The sequence below is a fragment of the Nerophis ophidion genome, linkage group LG18 (assembly GCF_033978795.1).
Source record: "Nerophis ophidion isolate RoL-2023_Sa linkage group LG18, RoL_Noph_v1.0, whole genome shotgun sequence".
NCBI lineage: Eukaryota > Metazoa > Chordata > Actinopteri > Syngnathiformes > Syngnathidae > Nerophis > Nerophis ophidion.
In genome coordinates this window covers 17,785,728-17,802,532 of record NC_084628.1, presented here as the reverse complement: position 1 = coordinate 17,802,532, position 16,805 = coordinate 17,785,728, and the positions used below count along the sequence as shown (strand labels likewise).

The window sequence follows — 16,805 nt, the reverse complement described above, 5'->3', positions numbered from 1 at the left end:
AGCTTTGACAGTAGAATTCTTTCCCATTCTTGTTTTATGTAGAGCTTCAGTCGTTCAAGAGTCCAGGGTCTCCGCTGTCGTATTTTACGCTTCATAATGCGCCACACATTTTCGATGGGAGACAGGTCTGGACTGCAGGCGGGCCAGGAAAGTACCCGCACTATTTTTTTACGAAGCCACACTGGTTTAACACGTGCTGAATTTGGCTTGGCATTGTCTTGCTGAAATAAGCAGGCGTGTCCATGAAAAAGACGGCGCTTAGATGGCAGCATATGTTGTTCCAAAACCTGTATGTACATTTCAGCATTAATGGTGCCTTCACAGATGTGTAAGTTACCCATGCCTTGGACACTAATGCACCCCCATACCATCACATGTACATAAATACACACACACACACATACTGTACATACATACATACATACATATATATACATATATATATATATATATATATATATATATATACACATACATGCATTCATACATACATACATACATACATATACACTTATATATACACACACATACATAATTACTTTAGATGCAGTTGACTTTTGGCCCCCAAGCAAATTTATTTAGCCCAATGCGGCCCCCAAGGCAAAAAGGACACCCCTGGTATACACAAATGATATGTTGACATATGCAATCAGAAGCATAACTCTCAACAACAAGCACAAACAATCTGAGAAGCTAGCGCCAATCCTGGTCACTTTGTGTCCATTCCAGCATGCTCATCTCTTACCAACTAATGCAAGAGATGCACGCCTTATGTTACTTTTCCAAACAACAGTAAGAAAAACCTGAGGTGAATAATTCAGCGTGGCTGTGAGATAGCTTTATTTCATGTCTACTGAAACCTGGTCTTCTTTCATGAAAAATTGAAATAAAAAGAAAGGAGTTGGAAAACTAGGCTGGGTCAAACTACACCTCTGTCGGTATCCCCCACCCCAACCCGCCCTTCACCCTCGGAGAAAACAAAGCCTCTCCATAACAGTGTGAGGTGGATCTGCTCATGCATCAGAATCCCCCATCAAATATTTATCAGGGAGCAGCAGTGATTTTGACCGTGTGCTCATGCTTTTGACAGCGCTCGCCCGCCGCAATACTTGCAGGGGAAAATGCGGGCACATCCAATATGGTGGCACAATAACATTCATCATTCAACTCGGCTTCATACAAACTGCCACATCAGCTAAAACAATACAGTCAAATATTGACATTTTTTTCCCTTTAAAGTAAACGCAAATATGTAAAATAACAAGGTTGTGACACATTCTGTCGCAGTGTTCGGATAGTGTCATGAGAATATGTAATGTTTTAGGTTGATTCTCTGTATATGTATGCATAAGACAGTGTTTTTCAACCTTTTTTGAGCCAAAGCACATTTTTTGCGTTGAAAAAATGCGGAGGCACACCACCAGCAGAAATAATTAAAAACAAAACTCAGTTGACGGTAAAAAGTCGTTACAATTGTTGGATACGACTTCAAACCATAACCAACCATGTATCAGTATAGCTCTTGTCTCAAAGCAAGTGTACTATCACGACCTGTCACAATACACCATGACTTACTTGGAGTTTTTGCTGTTTTCCTGTGTGTAGTGTTTTAGTTCTGGTCTTGCGCTCTTGTTTTGGTGGCTTTTCCTGTTTTGTTGGACGACGTGGCGAAGTTGGGAGAGTAGCTGTGCCAGCAATCTGAGGGTTACTGGTTCAATCCCCACCTTCTACCATCCTAGTCACGTCCGTTGTGTACTTGAGCAAGACACTTCACCCTTGCTCCTGATGGGTGCTGGTTAGCGCCTTGCATGGCAGTTCCCGCCATCAGTGTGTGAACGTGTGTGGGAATAGGTGAATGTGTAAATATTGTCAAAGCGCTTTGGGCTCCTTAAAAAGAGGTAGAAAAGCGCTATACAAGTACAACCATTAACCATTTACCATTTGTTTTCCTGTAGCAGTTTCATGTCTTCCTTAAGCGCTACTGCCCGCATTTGCTTTGTTTTAGCAATAAAATGTATTTAAGTTGTTGCTATCCTTCTTTGTGGGAACATTGTTGATTGTCATGTAATGTTCCGATGTCTTTGCTCCACAGTAAGTCTTCGCTCTCGTCCAGCATTCTCTTTTTGTTTACTTAGTAGCCAGGTAGGTTTTTGTTTCGTTCTGCATAGCATTCCCTAATCTTCAATGCATTTTCTTTTGGGCACTCACCTTTTGTTTATTTTCTGTTTAAGCATTAGATATGATGACAAACCCTCGTCGTCTCACAAGACGTGTTCCTGACATCTACAAAGCAATTAGCTACCTGCTGCCACCGACTGGTATGGAAGAGTATAACACGGTTACGCTGCGGAGCTCTAGACGGCACCAACACTCAACAATTTGCTGACTATAATTACTGGTTTGCAAAAAATACTTTTACCCCACATCGGTGAAATTACATAATCTCCCACGACACACCAGACTTAAAAACAAAAATATGACATTCACAGATTTTTTATATATATATATATATATGCATGCGTGGGTTCCCTCCTGGTACTCCGGCTTCCTCCCACCTCCAAAAACATGCACCTGGGGATAGGTTGATTGGCAACACTAAATGGTTCCTAGTGTGTGAATGTGAGTGGGAATGTTGTCTGTCTATCTGTGTTGGCCCTGCGATGAGGTGGCGACTTGTCCAAGGTGTACCCCGCCTTCCGCCCGATTGTAGCTGAGATAGGCGCCAGCGCCCCCCGCGACCCCAAACGGGAATAAGCGGCAGAAAATGGATGGATGGATATATATATATGCATGCGTGGGTTCCCTCCAGGTACTCCGGCTTCCTCCCACCTCCAAAAACATCCACCTGGGGATAGGTTGATTGGCAACACTAAATGGTTCCTAGTGTGTGAATGTGAGTGTGAATGTTGTCTGTCTATCTGTGTTGGCCCTGCAATGAGGTGGCGACTAATCCAGGGTGTACCCCACCTTCAGCTCGAATGCAGCTGAGAAAGGCTCCAGGGTGTACCCCGCCTTCAGCTCGAATGCAGCTGAGATAGGCTCCAGCGCCCCCCCGCCACCCCGAACGAGACAAGCGGTTGTAAATGTATGGTAGAAAATGGATGCATGGATATATATATATATATATTAGGGGTGGGTAAATTAATGCGTTAATTACGCGTTAACTCATCAATCTATTAACACCGACAATTATTTTATCGCACATTTGCGTATGTTGTTTACATGCTTTTATTTTGTTAACGCCTTTTCTTAACAAGATGGCATCTCCCGGATGTACTTCAGCGTGGAGGGGCTCTTGGTAAAGATGGAACATTTGGCAAAAGTACCGGACAATTCTGCAAATTTCATGGCTAGCTTACAGCGTGGTCACTCCGGGATCACTTACGACCGCCAGACAATTCTGAATGTGGATAGATCGGGCCGTTTTGGACTGAATGACGCGTGCTTGCTAGACCAGCTAGCTAGCATGGGAATACTTTGCCGGCTACATCCAGCGGCCTGTGAAGCAGCGGAGTATTTGTGTTGTCTGTCTATTTATGAATAATGCAGACGAGGAGTGTTGGCTGAGTTCTTAATGTTTGCTTTCAGAGCGTGCATATCACAACATACAAGATGCCGTCATGGCGACACAACCTATACCGGGCTACCACGCATGCTCGTCACTCCTGTTGCATGCTGGGTAGGGTGGTTCTTTTTTTCCCTGGCTCATAACATCACAATATAGTACCATGTATATGCATTCAGTTTATCGAAGCACCAAGCAAACAATCGGAAAATTCCCATCATATCAATTCCTAGATATGGTCATAATTATTTTAAGTGCACTACGCAGAATAAACACAACATTATTAATATTGCTACTACGGATAATTTGATCAAAAATTCCCTAAAACAGCCCACTCCCTATAATATAGGTTTTTTAAACATAAGATCCCTGATAAAAAAAAAATGTTTCTGCTGTTACCTCAGAAATTGCCTGTTCAGATGTTATGATTGTGGCTCAGAGATTTGTATGTAGATTATATTTATTTTCCATAACAAACAGGATAACTTAAATACCCTGGCAGTGGCAATAAGCTTAAATGTTTGTATTTACATTTTTTGAGTTGATTTTCATAAAATATGCTATTTAACTGCTACTGTTTAACAAGGACTGATTTAAATTGTGTTTGCACGACAAATGTTTCGGCGCTTTTGTTCATGTGGGAGAATATTCCAATAAAGGTGCACTACACACTACTTTTGAATTCATTATTGGGCTTTGCATACAATGCAGTTAATCGCGATTAATCGGAGAAATAGTGCGATTAACTTCGATTAAAATTTTTAATCGTTGCCCAGCCCTAATATATATATATATATATGTGTATTTATTTTTTAATTAATTTTTTAAAGGACAATATACAGTGTACATTTTTAAAATCAGTACAAAAAAGTACCGTGATAAAAAGAAACATAATATGTAATATCCTTAATTAGAATAAGCTCTTTATTTGGAACGAGTGCTAGTCGACAACTAGTTTGACGCATAAACAAAGGATACTTATTAAATTTCAATTAAAAGGGAGTCATGAAAAAAACATTCTGAGCCCTAGGGGGAACCACTGAGTTTGGGACAGGAATACGCCGCTGTTTTTAATAATGTCATGAATTAAAACAGTCATATTCCATTATTGCGACACAGCTAAAAAGAACAGCAGCCCTGCATGAGTCACACCATTTGCACATCCTCATCATATCTGCGTGCCGCACATTGGCCAAATCTCTGTGACATTAGGCGACGTCTTTTAACCGCCAGCTCGCAGCGTCGCAAGTCAACTGAAGCGCGCTCCCTTAGAAAATAAGTCTCCGGCATGGATCAGAGGACACATCTTCATGCTCGAGCAAGCACATTTAAAATGCCACCAAAACACCGTCCCGGAATTTTGCCCTCAGTCAAATGACATCAAAGTGCTCACTTACAGGTCCCTAAATGCACCACAGTTATGAAACAAAAGCAGCAGGGTATAAGCATCCTGGTTAGCTTAGCATTAGAAGCGTGTGTGTTGTTATGCTAAAAAGTGACTAACTCTGTCTTAATTGAATGAGGTGGAGTGTGTTTCTACGCACAGTGATGCAGTGTGACAGTTATCAACATCCCCTGGCTAGGTGCAGGACATGGTTGGAACTAAGGAGCGTCAGTGCTGGCACACCAAGATGGTGGAGGAGATGACTCACAGCCGGACACTTCAAAACAAAACTGTCCAAACTTTTTTCCCAAATGTTGAAAAAAAAAAAATTGGAGTAGACCTTGCATATTTGCTACACGTCATTCAAAAATCCATTCTTAGACCAAATTAAAATGTTTTAAAAGTTTTTTTTCTCTCCCAACATAGGCATTTGTTTTCCAAAAATGACATATTTCATCAACCCTGGTATTTCAGCTATCAATTGTTTCTTTTGTCTGTATTTCTCTTCATTTTTGTTCGATTTTTTTTTCTACAAAAACCAACAATGAGGGAAAATGCTTCCAAATGTTTGTCTACTTTGTTTAAGAGTAGAAACTACAAAAAAAGACTGTGTTTTTAACTTATTAGGGACACGAGAAACACATAATTACGAGTGACCTAGTGGTTAGAGTGTCCGCCCTGAGATCGGTAGGTCGTGAGTTCAAATCCCGGCCGAGTCATACCAAAGACTATAAAATGGGACCCATTACCTCCCTGCTTGGCACTCAGCATTAAGGGTTGGAATTGGGGGTTAAATCCCCATAAATGATTCCCGGGCGCGGCACTGCTGCTGCCCACTGCTCCCCTCACCTCCCAGGGGGTGATCAAGGGTGATGGGTCAAATGCAGAGAAAAATTTCGCCACTTCTAATATGTGTGTGACAATCATTGGTACTTTAACTTTAAAATATGCATAAAATCAAAAGAGCAAAATTGTATAATACAGACCAGGCCAAAAGTTTGGACACACCTCATTCACAACACAACTGATGGTCCCATCCCCATTTATAAAGCAAGGAATTCCACTAATCATCCCTGAAAAAGCTCACCTGTGAAGTGAAAACCATTTCAGGAAACTACCTCTTGAAGCTCATCGAGGCGGCATAGCTCGGCATAGCTCGGTTGATAGAGTGGCCGTGCCAGCAACTTGAGGGTCGCAAGTTCGATTCCCGCTTCTGCCATCCTAGTCACTGCCGTTGTGTCCTTGGGCAAGGCACTTTACCCACCTGCTCCCAGTGCCACCCACACTGGTTTAAATGTAACGTAGATATTGGGTTTCACTATGTAAAGCGCTTTGAGTCCCTAGAGAAAATCGCTATATAAATATAATTCACTTCACTTCACTTCGAGAGAATGCGAAGAGTCTGCAAAGCTGTAATCAGAGCAAAGAGTTTTGAAGAAACTAGACTATAAAACATGTTTTACGTGTAAGTTTTAAGTTATTTCACTTTTTTGTTGTTAAATACATAACTCCACATGTGTTATTTCATAGTTTTGATGCCTTCAGTGACAGTACAATGTAAATAGACATGAAAATAAAGAAAACACATTGAATTAGATGATGTGTCGAAACTTTTGGCCTGTACTATATATTCGGGGGAATTGTACATAAAACAGTCGTAATATGAAGAGATATAAGTTGAAGAAAGATAAAGTAATAATGATATGTGGTGTTTGTATAAAATACTTCTGTAGTCAGTTCCTGTGTAATATTGACTCATAAAAAGTAAAGAAAAAAAAATTCTCAAGATTTACCGCCTTTTTTGGTATTAAATTTACCGTAACCTTTATTCTTCCAAAAATATGTATTTTTTTATGACAAACTTTTTTATGTTAAGTCACAACCTAATTCTCGTCACCTCGCAACTTTATTTCATGTAACATTACAACGTTACTCTCCGATATTTAGGGGGGACAAAGTGAATAGAATAACGTCGTACTATTACAAGAAAAAGTTGGAGGAAGGATAAATAATTAAATCTGATAATGTTATTAAATAGAATACTTCCTATTGAGTTGAAAAATATACACATTTTCTTCTCAAAATAATACCACTTTTTCCTCCAAAAAATTATAACTTTTACATCACATCTTTTTTCTCATATTACATCTTTTTGTTAATACATTTATACATTATTCTTCTAAAAGGACTATTTTTTTCTCGTAACCTTTCCTCTTTATTCTATTTTATTCATTTATTCATTTGACAGGGACGGTACAATTAAACATTGCTATCCATAGGTAACCGATGTCAAAGTACATAAGACTTCTAGCCACAGGCTAATTTGCAACCCTCGTCCCTGGTTGGGCTTTTAAAGAAAAATTGAGAAACGTGAAAAACGGATTAAAGACAGGATTAAGACAAGTAAAAAATAAAAATACATAATTAGCCCCATTTGTTCATACTACATCCAGTTCTAGTGCTCACACTTCTGATTTTCATTTTGTAACATTAAGTTATTTTCCTATATTTGGAGAGGATGGGAGGGACTGTAGAGAATGACGGCACATGACTTTTTCGCGGAAAAAAAATTACAACTTGATTTGTGTAATATTAAATATTTTTTGTCATGATACAGCAACTTTTTGTCATTAAATTTGGATTTTACTATTGTAAAAGGATGTCTCTTTTCTCGATTAAAATTAAATACTTCTGTATTCAGCTACTTCATAATATTGACTTGTAAAATATGAACAAAATTACGTGGTATTTTGACTTTTTCTCCAAAAAATATATAATTTGAATCTTGTAACATTACATCTTTTTTTGTGTAATAACAATTTTTTTTTATCAAATTCAGATTTTACAATTGTAAAATAAAAAAAACATTTCTCACAACATTTTGACTTTTTCCTGTAAAATGGCAACCTTATTTTGTAACCTTGAAACTTTTTTTCACGTAACATTACGACGTTATTCTCCTAATTTCCCCAATATTTTGCTGCAAAATTGCGACTTTTTTGTTGTACAAAATTCATATCTCAAAAAATAGTATAGCCATAGTACTACAGTTAGTGTTGTCCCGATACCAATATTTTGGTACCGGTACCAAAATTATTTTGAAACTTTTCGGTACTTTTCTAACTAAAGGGGACCACAAAAAATTGCATTATTGGCTTTATTTTAACAGAGAATCGAGGTAAGGTACATAAACGTATGTTTCCTATTGCAAGTTTGTCTTAAATAAAATAGTAAACATACAAGTCAAACTTGTCTTTTATTACTAGGTACACAAAACAAAGGCTCCTAATTAGTCTGCTGACGTACGCATTTTCCATTCAATTATTTTATCAACATTACTAAGGACAAGTGGTAGAGAATTAATTATTAATTTACTTGTTCATTTAGTGTTAATATCTGCTTACTTTCTCTTTTAACATCTTCTATCTACACTTCTGGTAAAATGTAATAATCACTTATTCTTCTGTTGTTTGATACTCTACATTAGTATTGGATGAGACCACACATTTGGGTATAAATCCAATACCAAGTGAAGTGAAGTGAAGTGAAGTGAATTGTATTTATATAGTGCTTTTCTCTAGTGACTCAAAGCGCTTTACATAGTGAAACCCAATATCTAAATTACATTTAAACTAATGTGGGTGGCACTGGCAGCAAGTGGGTAAAGTGTCTTGCCCAAGGACACAACGGCAGGGACTAGGATGGCGGAAGCGGGGATCGAACCTGGAACCCTCAAGTTGCTGGCACGCCAGCTCTACCCACCGAGCTATTCTGCCCTGACGTTACAGGATCATACATTGGTCAAATTCAAAGTTCTCATGTGTCCAGGGACATAATTCCTGAATTTATAAACATAATATAAATAAAGAAAAAACAAAAGAAGATGTGATGCCAAAAAATTATGACATGATCACAGTAGAATCAACTACATACGCTACTGTACTTTGTATCATTACAGTGGATACTAGGTGTAGATCCAGCAATGTTTATCGGTTGGTTACCGAACCGTTACTTTTCAGATGCGGTATAGTACCGAATATGATTCATTAGGATTGTTGTACTATACTATTACTGGTATACCGTACAACCCTAAATACAGTATGTTGTGTAAGGGCTCGGCCTACAGTAAAGTTTTGTAATTTGCATTACAGCCGGAAAATGAGCATTTATTAACCGCTTAAGATGTGCAAATATTGTGTGTGCCATGGCAATGAGTGTCGGACGTGTAGTGAAGCCTGATTGCTGCACTGTAGGAAAAATCAATGGTGGCCCTACCTGAGTTGAGCGAAATTGTGTCTTTCTCCCATGATACAACGTTGACATAGGCCTCCACAGAAGCAGGGATAATGCACTTGAAGACGGCTACGCTGCCTCGCATAGCCTTCTGGTCAGCCACTCGGACTGTGTAGGGTTCCCTCGAAACTATACAGGAAAGAAAACATGCTGCGCTTGTTTATTCCCTCAGAGTTCCAGTGAACCACCAGTTGTGGACTCACCGGCTTTAATGTGGACATCCTGACTCCGGATCTTGCCCGTGGGGTTTTCGGCAGTGCAGTAGTAGGTGTTGTCATGGATCAGCTTGCTGAAGCTGGACGGCAGGAAGTTGAAGATCTGGAGGGTTCCGTTCGGGTGGACGTGACGGATGCCCGGGACATCGTAGATCTCCTCGCCGGTCGCCAGATACCAGCGCAGCGAGGCGGGGGGCGCGCCCCCAGCAGGACAGGGCACAGAGGTCCCTGTGGTGCTGGCGAATATTACCTCTTGCAGAGATGCATTGACAAAGTACAGGCTGGAATGTTGGTCCTCACTGAAAACTGCAAGAGGAAAGACGGACAAGTGAGTCATTCTCAAGGCACAATAATATAGAAAAAATTAAGAGCAGTCAGTGTGCAGCTATCATAGCTATAAATTACTCAAAGCACGGCCAGTGTTATCTACATGGTCTTCTTTATCAGCAGAAACTTCCACAAAACGAAGCTCTCCCCTCCAAATGGCCTACAGTGACAGTGACAAGCCGGCGAGGACCGTCCCTTGGGGGGAAAAACATTTTAGCGCTTCATAAATTCCTAACCAGCTCTAAAATTTCCTTCTTCTCTGCTCCAACAGCTTTAACCCAGCAATAAGAGACTCTAAAAGTCCCGCTCTTACCATCGCTCTCTCTCACACACACAAAACACTAATTTCAGTCAATCAAATCCACTCTTTATTCCAAATGTGAAGATTGTTGAATGCAATAACATATATTTGATGGACTGATTTGCCAGTTCCTGACACATGGACAAAGTGACGTTACAGTGCCTTGGAAGGGGGGATATTTCCCCAAGTGTGCGAGCTTTCACACATCAGATATAAGATCCTTGCCAATGCTGGCATCTGGTGCTACATATTAAAAAAAAAAAGTACAAAACCCAAAACCAGTGAAGTTGGTACGTTGAGTAAATCGTAAATAAAAAACAGAATACAATGATTTGCAAATCATTTTCAACCAATATTCAATTGATTACACTGCAAAGACAAGATATTTAACGTTCGAACCGGTAAACGTTGTTATTTTTTGCAAATATTAGCTCATTTCGATATTGATGCTTGCAACATAATTCAAAAGAGCTGGCACAAGCGGCAAAAAGAGTGAGAAAGTTGAGTACCGTAATGCTCATCAAACACTTATCTGGAACATCCCACAGGTGAACGGGCTAATTGGGAACAGGTGATGAAATCAATGAAATCATCTTCAAACGGTCACCACTTTGTGAACATGAGGATTAGAAAATTGTCAAACAGTTTAAGAACATTTCCCAAAGGGCTAATGCAAGGAATTTAGGTATTTCCCCATCTACGGTCTGTAATATCATCAAAAGGTTCAGAGAATCTGGAGAAATCACTGTACATAAGCGGCAAGGCCAAGTCCTTCGATTCCTCAAGTGGTACTGCATCAAAAAGCGACATCAGTGTGTAAAGGATATCACCACATGAGCTCACTAACACTTCAGAAAAGCACTGTCAGTAACTACAGTTTGTCACTACATCTGTAAGTGCAAGCTAAAACTCTACTATGCAAAGCCAAAGCCATTTATCCACAACACCCAGAAATGCTGCCGGCTTTGCTGGGCCCAAGCTCATTTAAGATGGACTTATGCAAAGTGGAAAAGTGATCAGTGGTCTTTCTGAGGAGTCTACATTTGAAATTGTTTTTGGAAGCTGTGGACCAAAGAGGAAAAGAACCATCCAAAGAACCATCCGGATTGTTATAGGCGCAAAGTTCAAAAGCCAGCATCTGTGATCGTATGGGGGTGTATTAGTGCCCAAGGCATGGGTAACTTACACATCTGTGAAGGCACCATTAATACTGAAAGGTACATACAGGTTTTGGAGCAAAATATGTTGCCATCCAAGCAACGTCTTTTTCATGGACACCCCTGCTTATTTCAGCGAGACAATGCCAAGACATATTCTGCATGTGTTTCAACAACGCGGCTAAAAGTAAAAGACTGCGGGTACAAGACTGGCCTGCCATTGAAAATGTGTGGCGCAATATGAAACCTAAAATACGACAACGGAGACTCCGGACTGTTGAACAACTTAAGCTGTACATCAAGCAAGAATGGAAAAGAATTCCACTGGAAAGGTTTCCAAATTTGGTCTCCTCAGTTCCCAAACGTTTACTGAGTGTTGTTAAAAGAAAAGGCCATGTAACACAGTGGTAAAAATGCCCCTGTCAAAACTTTTTTGCAATGTGTTGCTGCCATTAAATTCTAAGTGAATGATTAGTTTTTCAGTTCTAACAATTGCCGTCCATCCATCCGTCCATTTTCTACCGCTTATTCCCTTTGGGGTAGCAGGGGGCGTTGGTGCCTGTCTCAGCTACAATCGGGCGGAAGGCGGGGTTCACCCTGGACAAGTCGCCACCTCATCGCAGGGCCAACACAGATAGACAGACAACATTCACACTCACATTCACACACTCGGGCCAATTTAGTGTTGCCAATCAACCTATCCCCAGGTGCATGTTTTTGGAGGTGGGAGGAAGCCGGAGTACCCGTAGGGAACCCACATAGTCACAGGGAGAACATGCAAACTCCACACAGAAAGATCCCGAGCCTGGGATTGAACGCAGGACTGCTCAGGACCTTTGTATTGTCAGGCAGACGCACTAACCCCTCTTCCACCGTGCTGCCCCCATTTGCAGTCTATTCAATTGAATATAAGTTTAAAAGGATTTGCAAATCATTGTATTCTGTTTTTATTTACGATTCACACAAAGTGCCAACTTTACTGGTTTTGGGCTTTGAATACAGCAACAATTACTTTTAACACAACTGGGCATGCAAATTAGGGCTGAATCCCAACCTTCCCCCTTACCATTTAATTGGGCCCTTCACCCTCTTTAAAACACTTTCACGTTGATCAAGTTGTGTCCCAACTGGGAGACCAAACCATGCAGAGTGATATATTTGTGTTTCTTTGTCATTCTTAACAATACATTCTGAACAGTAACACTGGGTTTAAATATAGGAATATAAAACGCGACTTTGATCAAGTGATCTAACACTTGGCGGGCAAACAAGCACTCAAAACTCAGAACTGAGTCAGCCAAACTGCCTCTATAGTTAATGTTGCAATTTTCAGTCACAACAAAGTAAGTATGCCTGATTGAAAATACTCCAACATAAATGAAGGTTCCACTTTTCAAAATGCACTAGCTGGATGCTAATTTAATTTGTGTTTGCCACATACATGCTACGAATTAGCATTAGTAATTTTAAATTTGATAATGAATGTGAACTAAATACAATACTTATAGTATAATCACTTTTTAGGCAAAACAAAAGACTAGATTCAGTTGAACGGCAAAGACTTCTGCTTGACTACGCAATCTATACGCTACTGCCATCTAATGTCTTGGAATTGTAAAAGCATGCAAAGCCTATAATATAGTACGTGCAAAAGAGACCCAAAAATTAAATAAATGAAGATATAACAACATGACAGCACAGTAATCATTATCAGCTCACTGTTAAATTATATTGTTTTCATTATTAGACATATTAACATTAATTAACAAATAAAGTAGTACTGTTGTGTACGAGTACCAATTCCCAGGTAACAACTATTAGCACCGTCTCAACTCAAATGTGGCAGTACCCATCCCTAACTGTGGATTACGGTGTCCGCAATCAACAGCGTGCAGTCTGACAAGAGAAAGGCAGCAGATCAGCAGTAATAAATGTTTTTTGTTGTTGTTGTGGCCTATGTGTTTGTATGTAAAAGACAGGGATTGTTGTCAATAAACTTCTGGTGCAATATAAAACCTGCAGGTGAATGACAGCAAAAGTCCAGATACTGTAAGCAAAATTAAAACAAAACAAACACTGCCTTTCATGATTACAAAAATAATAAAATATGAATGAATCTTAAAAAATACCCTGATTTGGTTGGTTTGTCTTTTCACATTTTCGCAAGCGGTCTACTTAGTATTTAGTAAAACCATCAAAACAAGTAGGACAGAACCAAAAAAAGACGCAGTCTGCAGTTTTATCGGAATTAGACACTACAAAGAAAGCATTCCATACAAGTCCTATGTACCAGCCAAAATCCGGGGACAGGTACAAATGGCAGAAATTGTGTTTTTTCATATTCCCAGCAAAAACAATTTAGGTACTTGAGTTAATTGAGGCGGTGGAGAAATAGATCAAAGAAGTGTGCGATTGCTTGTGAAAGCTTTTATTCAAGTACGGGGAGAGAAATTGGATCAGGATTTATGTCACGGCTGATTCCATATTCGTCTGTTTCATGAAAAGGATTCGGGGCCGGGCTCACTTTTAGCCAGGCGGCAAGCAATAGCCAGATTGATTTAATTAAAAGAAGAGAAATTGACTGTTTCACGGTAATGTTCCTATTTCTTAATTGACTACGCTAGCCTCAGCAAGAGTGCAGTACATGGTCTGGTGATGCAGGTACACTCAGACCTCACCAACGTCCCAGCAGACATTCATTTTGCATCTGATCCCTTGATGATTTTATAAACTCACCCCTTCCAAAGCCATGATCGATCCATAACTTTTGGTAAAGACTGACAACAACAAAAATCCTAAACAACACTACAGATAGGTCATGGATGGGTCCAATGACCCGAAATATAGGACCAAGGCAACAAAGGAGTGGCTCTAGAGCAGGGGCGACTTTTCAATTGACCAAGTCGAGGAGATCTACCTCATTCCTATTTATAATTTATATTTATTTATTTATGAAAGAGACATTTTTGTTAACAAGTTAATGGTGTTTAATGATAATACAAGCATGTTTAACACACATAGATTCCTTTCTTTCATGAGGACAAGAATATAAGTTGGTGTATTTGATTCTGATGACTTGCATTGATTGGAATTAGACAGTGGTGCTGATAACGTCCGCATTTTCAAATGGAGGAGAAAAAAAAGTCCTCCTTTCTGTCCAATACCACATGAAAGTGGCTGGATTTGGCATCTCATTTGTCCAACTTGCATACTCGTTTTTAAACACTTTGTTATGAGAGTAGCATATGTGTGTGGCCCTTTAATGTCTGGCAGCAGGTGAGTGACGTCTGGGCAAGCAAGTGAGAAAGCGGTCGCTGAGGACGGGGGAGAAATACATTGGCATAAAACTCCGTAGCTTGCTAGCTTGTGCACGCTAGCTTTCTGAGGCTCTTATTTTGTTAGCAGAGGCAGGATGAAACAGGTCTTTTATGGTGAAGACAGGAACTGTGCAGTCGGTCTTTAGAGTTTTGACAGTAGGTACGGAGTCTCTAGAAATAAACTGTGTTTCTCTGCGTCCGCCCTGTTAGTGATTTTTTTCTTAAATATGAGCTCGCAGCAGCCAGCGTCATCTCACAAGATCCTCGGGTGCCGAGAATGTCAAACAACTGACGAAAGTGAAGTCTTGGTATGATTGATGATTGCTCATTTTTATGTATATTTTTTAATGCCTGGCTTGAGATCGACTGACACACCCTCCGAGATCGACCAGTCGATCGCGATCGATGTAATGCCCACCCCTGCTCTAGAGGAAGTACATTCAGATCCTGGAAAGTCTACTGACCTGCATCCCAAAGAAAATCAGTCGAGGGAGCTTCAACTTTGAACTGCCTAGTGACAGCTTTGAAACCTTTAGGGTAGGGGTGTCCAAACTACGGCCCGTCTTCAGTTTGGTTCGTGAGAAGTTAGGAGTTTAATAAGGAATCTGAACGGTGGGGTGCATACAGCTTTACTTTAATTAGCTGACAGTCTGATTACTTTAGATTTGCCACGATCTTGGGGACAACGTGAGTAAATCAGATCAATGACCACGAGATGAGGTTGAACTTTACATGGCTCAGCATTTACTTATATGACCCAAACCAAACAACCTTTCCCACTCTCGGCGCAAATTGCAATCAACACAGAAAGTCAACAAACATGGTCACACATAAGACAAACTTCTCACTGAACTTTGTGGATATTATAAAAAATGTCCAGGCACCATACATAATTCAAATTTATGCTCATTTAAATCCACTACAATGCAAAAGACTATTTCCACACTTATCCATGTTAAGCACATTTTAGCTGCTTGATACTGTGTGTGTGTGTATATATATATTTTATTTTATTTAAAAAAAAAATTACATACATATGTATATAAATCCTCATATCCATATACATACAGTACATACATATACACATATATGTATATATTAGGGGTGTGGGAAAAAATAGATTCGAATTTGAATCGCGATTCTCACGTTGTGGGATTCAGAATCGATTCTCATTTTTAAAAAATCAAAAATGTTTTTTGTCTTTTTTAATTTTTTTTTAGCAATCCAACAAAACAATACACAGCAATACCATAACAATGCAATCCAATTCCAAAACCAAACCTGACCCAGCAACACTCAGAACTGCAATAAACAGAGCAATTGAGGAGACACAAACACGACATTGAACCAACCAAAAGTAGTGAAACAAAAATGAATATTATCAGCAACTGTATCAATATTAGATATAATTTCAGCATAGCAGTGATTAAAAATCCCTCATTGACATTATCATTAGACATTTATAAAAAAAAAAAAAAAAAAGAACAATATTGTCACAGTGGCTTACACTTGCATCGCATCTCATAAGCTTGACAACACACTGTGTCCAATATTTTCACAAAGATAAAATAAGTCATATTTTTGGTTCGTTTAATAGTTAAAACATATTTACATTATTGCAATCAGTTGATAAAACATTGTCCTTTACAGTTATAAAAGCTTTTTAAAAAGAATCTACTACACTGCTGGCATGTCAGCAGACTGGGGTAGATCCTGCTGAAATCCTATGTATTGAATCGTTTTGAATCGGAAAAATATCGTTTTTGAATCGAGAATCGCCTTGAATCGAAAAAATCGATTTATAATCGAATCACGACCCCAAGAATCGATATTGAATCGAATTGTGGGACACCCAAAGATTCGCAGCCCTAATATATATACACACATACATATACACATATATATATACATATACACACACACACACATATATATATGTATATATATATATATATGTATATATATATATATATATATATATATATATATATATATATATATATATATATACACATACATATATATACACATACATATATACATACACATACATATATACATATACATATATACACATATATATACATACATACATACATACATACGTAGATACATACATACATACACACACATATATATATATATATATATTTATATACCTATATATGTATATAGAAATGTATATATACACATACGTATACATGTATATAGAGAGGGAGCGAGAGAGTTACAGAGTTACTTTATAT

General features: G+C 39.0%; 1 protein-coding gene across 6 annotated transcripts in view; it reads right to left on the bottom strand.

Annotated features, from left to right (window-relative positions):
• dscamb (Down syndrome cell adhesion molecule b) overlaps nucleotides 1-16,805 on the bottom strand; it is a 307,420-nt gene that overhangs the window by 253,940 nt on the left and 36,675 nt on the right. For all 6 annotated transcript variants that reach the window (XM_061877415.1, XM_061877414.1, XM_061877411.1 and 3 more), the window contains 2 exons: nucleotides 9,446-9,763; nucleotides 9,225-9,371 (listed from right to left, as the gene is read on the bottom strand). In XM_061877415.1, the coding sequence (XP_061733399.1) occupies nucleotides 9,225-9,371; nucleotides 9,446-9,763 (465 nt within the window). The remainder of the gene's footprint in view (nucleotides 1-9,224; nucleotides 9,372-9,445; nucleotides 9,764-16,805) is intronic.